Below are 6726 nucleotides of genomic sequence, written 5' to 3' on the forward strand. Positions count from 1 at the left end.
GCTGAGGACTGGACACAGGCCTGAGCCGAGGCTGACCTGGTGACTTCTTCTGAGATCACAGCTGCTGGTGGGACAAGGTTCTACTGAAGTGACAAGGACAAAAGAGCTGAGGAGATGTGACCAGGAGTGACCACCTCAAAGCCCACGATGCGGTGAGCATGGAGTGGGCACAGGCCGCGTCCACGCTCAGCTCCTCACAGCCTCCTCCTGTCCCACCTGCAGCAGACTCAGCACAGCAAGCACATGGAATCTGGAAGGGTCTCCGTGCTTCCATTTATTTCCTCTCAAACTTTAGGAATCCTCACCTTTATTATCCCATCAACCCCTCATGGCATAAATAGCAAAAAACAAATTCATATCCTGATTTTTTTTAAGGCACAACATGAGTATATTTTAATACACAACCAAAATACAAAACACCATAGTAAACTGATGGCAGTAAAACATGGTATTTCATTTACATTGCATGACAAATTGTTAACATCCTTAGTCATAAATTAGTTCTTAGGAGCCAGTAACAAAGACGTTGATAATGCCAAGGGAAATGAATTAAAAAAAAAAACCAGAAGGAAACGAAATAACAGAAGTAACTAGTAATGATTAAGCATATATGAAGATGACTAAGCTGAACAATAACAGAAGGAAGCCATTTCTTTGTAATGTCATATTACCAAAGATTAAATATCTAACATTTGTACAGTTTTAGGAAAAAGACCCAAACAACCAAACACTGGGGGACAAGACCGATGAGGACCCATCTATATAGTAGGGGGAGAGCTGTAGTTTGGATCCTGATTTTCAATAGGATATGAAAGACATTACTTTTCAGCGCAAAATGAAGTTAAGACAAAGATGGAGACGGCCCAGCCCCGCCTCTGTTCGGTCAGGAAAGGCCATCAGGGAAGAGAACACAGGCCAGTGTGGGGAGGGGTCGTGGTGGGCAGTGGTGGGCCAGGCTCCCCACCTCTTCATTTTATGCTAACAGGAACACAGACACATTCAGATGACGTTTGCAGAAAGTCAGAAGATCTTGAAGTCACAATGCAGGGGTGGGATGCGGAATCCTGCATCACTCAGTCCCCACAAGGCAGCTGTCTCAAACTATAGAAGAAAATAATCATGAACAAATTCAGGGCAGTCACGTAAGTGCTGACCTTCTGACAGCCCCCCACCTGCTCAAATGTCCCACTCAAAGAATCCCCGTCTCCCAGGGCATCCCCTCTGCCCCATCCCCCGTCCTAATCTAGACCCTCCAGAGCCTCACCCTTAGGATGCCTGAGAGACACATCAGAGCCTTGGGCACTGTCACTGCCTAGCGGAGAACAAAACCTGGATGTGGTCAGAACACACAGGAGAGAAACTAGAGAAGGAACTTTAGGAGGGTGAGCCCCCCATGGCCTCCTCTCTGCACCCTCACAAGGGTCTCAGGAATCACAGCCCCTCCACACTTACTTGCAGCCTGAGCGTAGCTCCCTCCTTTTTCACCTGTAAGAAGAAAACATCACGTGAGAGGCCAGGGAGAAGACTGAGTTGTGAGATCCTAGAGGAACCCTCTAGTCCTGGACCACAGAGAACTTTCCAGAACTGCTGACCAAAATCCATGATAGGATCAGGAACATGAAGAAAGGAGATGTGCGGGGACTGGATCAACTTCTTCCCTCCTGGGGGTCTGTCAGTAGGAACATTCTCTCTCTGACCTTCAAGTGCTGGTAACCTGGTCCCCAACTGGAATTATGAAGGTGAAAAACGTGTCTTTCATTTCCACACGTGCTTTACAAAAGGGTAAGTGCCAGTCTGCAGACTGACAAGCAATGTCTCTGAGTGGTGCTGCCCAATACACACGCAGGCAAGCTTCCACCTGGGCTTGAACCCCCCAGTGACACAAGAAAACTCAGATCCTTCCCCCCTTCCCTACCTGAGTGCTTCTTCCTCCAGATCACAGCTCCAGCCACCACGGCTCCAGTGACCACCAAGAGAACCAGGCCAACAATGAGGCCTATGATGGCGATGGTGGGCTGAGGAGGTTCTGTGGAGGAAAGGGAAGGGGCCCTGACTTCAGGCCTGAATCCCGACCTTGCTGAACGTGTCCAGAAAGGCTCCTGCTTTATCTGAGAGGAAGCTCCACCCCACATGTCCCTCCTTACCCCATCTCAGGGTGAGGGGCTCCTGAAGCCCCTCGTGCTGCACGTGGCACGTGTATCTCTGCTCCTCTCCAGAAGGCACCACCAGGGCCGCCCAATTCTGGAAGGTTCTGTCCCCTGAAGGCCTGGTCTCCACAAGCTCCATGTCCTGGGTCTGATCCTCCCCATCACGCTGCCAGGTCAGTGAGATCTCCTTAGGGTAGAAGCCCAGGGCCCAGCACCTCAGGGTGACCTCACGGTCAGAGATGGGATGGTGGGTCACGTGTGTCTTTGGAGGGTCTGAGGAGGAAGAATCAGAAAATTCACACTTAGTGTTACCTTCATGGGCCACTGAAGCAACATCATGTGACCATCCTGAGAATGAACAGCACAACAGGTTTGAAAAGAAGCAGCAAAAACACCAGACACCAGCCTGGACTCCGGGGTCTGGGAAGATCTCCCAGTCCTTGTCAAGTTCTATGATAAGGATGAAAGCCAAGATAGGAGGCTTCATGTAAAGGGGAGAATACAGAGCAATGATCCTGACTTTGGTGGAGGCTGAATGACTCAGAAAAGCTGGAGTCAGGCCTCCTAAGATGTTCTTAGGCTGAGAACAGGCTTGAGAGAGAAAGTCATGGTTCACAAGATGGGGGTCAGGGTCAAAGGGCGCCGCTGGTCAGTTATTTCAGGGATGGTTTCCTGCTTCTTCCCCAAAGAGACTGGATTCCTTCACTGTCTTTCAGAGAAGTGAGGCCACCGGCGAGTCACTGTCTTGTACCGAATATGAAAACCTGGGCGGATTCCTCCCTCTCTCGACAAGAAGTTGGGGCGGTGTTCCCACAGGGACCCCATTTCCTCCCCTTGTGGGAAGCCAGCTCCAGCCCGAGGGGACACCAGGGAGGCCCCGCGGCCCCTCGTACCTGCGCGCTGCAGCGTGTCCTTCCCGTTCTCCAGGTATCTGAGGAGACACTCCACACACCTGCCCTCCACGTAGTTCCTGTAGTGCTCCGCTTCACCGGCCGCCTCCCACTTGCGCTTGGTGTTCTGAGCCGCCGCGTCGGCCGCGGTCCAGGAGCGCAGGTCCTCGTTCAGGGCGATGTAATCGGCGCCGTCGTAGGCTAACTGTCTGTACCCGCGGAGGAGGCGACCGTCCGGCCCCACGTCGCAGCCGTACACCCCCTGGAGGGTGTGAGACCCTGACCCCGCCCCGACCAGCCGCAGCGATTAAACCCAAACCGAAAATGAAACCGGGTAAAGGCCCGCCGTTTCCTCCCGAGTCGCGGGGCCGGGCGGGTCCCGCAATGTTGGGGTGACCCTCGGACCCGGAGACTCGGGGCGACGCCGGCCCGTCCCTGGGAATGGGGGTCGTGACCCGGACCCGGGCCCGCGTCGCTCACCGGCCTCGCTCTGGTTGTAGTAGCCGCGCAGTATGTCCAGGCTCACTCGGTACATCTGTGCGGCGTCCTTGAAGTTCCGCGTCTGCTCTTCCCAGTACTCCGGCCCCTCCTGCTCCACCCACGGCGCCCGCGGCTCACACCTCGGATTCGGGGCGTCGCCGTCGAACCGCACGAACTGCGTGTCGTCCACGTAGCCGACGGCGATGAAGCGGGGCTCCCCGCTGCCCGGCCGGGACACCCCGGTGTAGAAATACCTCAGGGAGTGGGAGCCTGGGGGCGGGGAGGGGTGAGACCCGGTCCGACCCTCCTCCCGGCGCGGGTCCCCGGGTCCGAGGTGACGGGGCCGGCAGGGGGGAGGGGGCGAGGGGCTCGTGAGACGGAAAAGGTGTGGAGGTCGGAGAAGGGCCGGCACCCCGTGGGGAGAGAAGAGGGGGCGGGAAGCAAGGGAGGGACAGGCGGGGACCGGGGTGAGGGGGCGGGTCTGGACCGGGTGGGGGGGGCAGAGGCGTGGCTCCTTCCCTGGGAGTCCTGACCCCCGACCCCCGGGGTCTCCTCGCTCCTCCCCGCAGAGGCCGTTCACTCCCGACCCCGCACTCACCCGCCCAGGTCTCGGTCAGAGCCAGGGCCCCGGAGAGGAGCAAGAGGAGGGTTCGCGGTGACATGACCCACAACCTCGGCGTCTGGGGAGAAACTGCGGCGGGTCGGTGGAGACTTTATAACCGGGAACCGCGGGGACGCTGACTGGCTTCTAGAAACCGGACACGCAATGGGAGTGAGAAGTGGGGTCGCGTCACGAGTGTCCAGGCAGGAGGGCCCGACACTGGTTGTGAGAGGAAAAAGTGAAACTCCGGGAGACTGGGAATCCCCCCGCGGAGCGTCCCCGCCCCAGAGACCGCCTGACACCCTGAGAGCCTGAGAGCCTGCCCCTCCCGGGACCTGGGACTCTGCCTGATCCCTCCCCTCCTGCACCGAGAGCTCTTTGTCACAGTGTCTCCCTGAGTCCTGGCCCAGGGACTGTGTAGTCAGCGATTTTCACAGCATTGTGGTCAGAATATTTATACAGTCTTACAAACTAGTGACGACCCCACAGATAATTTTATGTGGTTACTTCTATCGGTACTTTCCAAAGTAGAAATAATAGAGTTTAAAACTTTTAAATTAATTTATTTAGAATAATATTAATAACCCATGATTTAATATGAAAAATAACTACTTCCCAAAATAAACACGGTAGTGGGAAAAGTGGAGCTTTTCAGATTTTTATATTTTTGCAAGTCTCTCTGTTTCTTGTCTGTCTCATTAGAAGACCCCTGGATGTTCATGTTTGCTTCTTCAATGAATCCGTTCTTTTGATTGAAGTCTATGAAAATAAACAGGCCCACACAGATGTAGGAGTAGTATTTTCAAAAACCTTTTCAGACAGTCATGGATGTTAGTCTTTGATACAAAACGAAAACTACACAAGTGGTAGTTTCTCAAAGGTTATTTTCAAAGTGGACCTGAAACAATATTATTAACTATTCCCTATTCTGTTACGTTAAACTCCATAACCCTATTTTGCACATTGAATGTCTCTTGTACTAAGGTAAGATTTTAAAAAAGTAATACGTTGTTTCACTAAGTTATATAGATCTTCCAGTGTCATTCATTCTTTCAAGTAAACATTGTATTCCATGAAGAGGAGGGTAGTTCAGGTCACACAAATTATTTTCCTTGGGACATAGTACTTTGAAATGTAGCAGAAGGGCTTGATGGGTACTTCCCATGTCATCTTAGAAGGTACTTTTAAAATGGATTTAAGGGAGTTCCCTGGCCGTCCAGTGGTTAGGACTCAGAGCTGTCACTGCCATGGCCTGGGTTCAAGGGTTCAATCCCTGTTCAGGGAACTAAGATCCCACATGCTGTGGGGCGTGGCCAAAAAAAAAAAGTGGATTTAAGGATGATTTAGGAAACAAAAGAATTTTTATGTATTTTTTAAAGTTTTTTTTAATGAGGTATAGTTGATTTACAATGTTGTGTTAATTTCTGCTGTACAGCAAAGTGATTCAGCTATACATGTGTATATACATTCTTTTTCATTTTCTTTTCCATTATAGCTTATTAAGGAAAGATAAAAATTTGTAATGCATCAACCAGAATGTTTTAAAGCAAACCTGCTTTTTTTTTTTCTGCAAGTAAGTTGTGGTGAAAATAATTATATTGCAGTTTGCTACAGTAGTCTCCATCACTGCTAAGTTATACCTCAAAGCAAATGTCAACATAGTGGAAAGTCAAATAATATCTTAGTAATGCTATGAAAGTAGGTTTCACCTCATGGATCTCATGAAAGGGTCTCAGTGACTTCAAGGGTTCCACAGATCACACTCTGAGAACTGCTGTTCGAATAAACCTGGAAAAATCTCCTAACTGACCCTTGCTTTTGCCTCCTCTTCGTTTTGGAGAATCCCTCTCCCTGAGCTGGACTCCCTGCCTCCCCACACTTAGCTGAGGGCCCTGCCCCCAGGGCTCCTCTAGGAGAGAACTCACCCCTTGGAAATTGATCCCAGAGAGTGTCCTCAGTCTGGGAAGGGAGGTAGGGGGACAGGTGTTTCCCCTTTGAACCTGGAAACAGTTTGTGCCTGAAGGCACCGTACCCACTCATAACCTAGTTTGGTTTTGTTACACACCAGCTAAGTATGTATTCATATCCCAGACAGAAATCTGACATCATCTCTAAGAGAAATAATATTGGCCATTTCATGGGTCCATTATATCTGACTTGAGGCCCAGAAAACATGAAGAGCAGTCCTGTCCAATAGAATGTTCTGTGGTGAAGGAATTGTTCTATATCTGTACTGTCAAAATCAGGTAGCCACTAGCTACAGGTCGCTATTTAGCACCTCAGAAGTGGCTACTGTGCTGAGCACCTTAATGTTATTTAGTTTAAATAACATTAAATATGTGGCTAGTAGCTAGCCTATTGGGCATTGCATATCTATAATGTTCTTAATTTCCAGTCTCTTCCCCCAAAAAGATACTGTGTGACTCATAAGTTGATGCATATTAAAATAACCTTCACATGGAAATCATGGATTTGTCTATGTGGGTCTTAGATATATCCTTAAAATGCAGCATGCGCAGAAAGTTTCATTAACATGTATTTTAACAACTAGAGTGTTCACACATTAAGGACATCATGGTTTATAACCTTAAGGTCATATGTGTTCAAG

The 6726-nt window shown here is 50.3% G+C and overlaps 1 protein-coding gene across 6 annotated transcripts; it reads right to left on the bottom strand.

Annotated features, from left to right (window-relative positions):
• Positions 1 to 259: 259 nt before the first annotated feature.
• Positions 260 to 4331, bottom strand: LOC137231777 (BOLA class I histocompatibility antigen, alpha chain BL3-7-like). 6 transcript variants are annotated; one of them, XM_067752421.1, is made up of 8 exons: positions 4116 to 4331; positions 3518 to 3787; positions 3041 to 3316; positions 2145 to 2420; positions 1916 to 2026; positions 1453 to 1485; positions 1265 to 1312; positions 260 to 1101 (listed from the first exon to the last, which is right to left on the bottom strand). In XM_067752421.1, the coding sequence occupies exons 1-8, from the start codon at positions 4177 to 4179 to the stop codon at positions 1097 to 1099; spliced, it is 1083 nt and encodes a 360-aa protein (XP_067608522.1). In that variant the 5' UTR covers positions 4180 to 4331; the 3' UTR covers positions 260 to 1096. The 6 variants fall into 6 exon arrangements, with proteins under 6 accessions (XP_067608522.1, XP_067608528.1, XP_067608526.1 ...); XM_067752427.1 differs by having other exon boundaries at positions 1418 to 1485; XM_067752425.1 differs by lacking the exon at positions 1265 to 1312.
• Positions 4332 to 6726: the final 2395 nt, after the last annotated feature.

This window comes from Pseudorca crassidens, chromosome 10 (assembly GCF_039906515.1).
Source record: "Pseudorca crassidens isolate mPseCra1 chromosome 10, mPseCra1.hap1, whole genome shotgun sequence".
NCBI classification, from domain to species: Eukaryota; Metazoa; Chordata; class Mammalia; order Artiodactyla; family Delphinidae; genus Pseudorca; species Pseudorca crassidens.

Bases quoted from the DNA above. Each gene is read 5' to 3' on its own strand.
- LOC137231777 (XM_067752427.1), bottom strand. From the start codon at position 4,179: ATGTCACCGCGAACCCTCCTCTTGCTCCTCTCCGGGGCCCTGGCTCTG. The intron at 2,421-3,040 runs GTACGAGGGGCC...CTTCCTCCTCAG, and splicing joins GGACACGCTGCAGCGCGCAG to ACCCTCCAAAGACACACGTG. The intron at 2,027-2,144 runs GTAAGGAGGGAC...TTTCCTCCACAG, and splicing joins GCCCCTCACCCTGAGATGGG to AACCTCCTCAGCCCACCATC.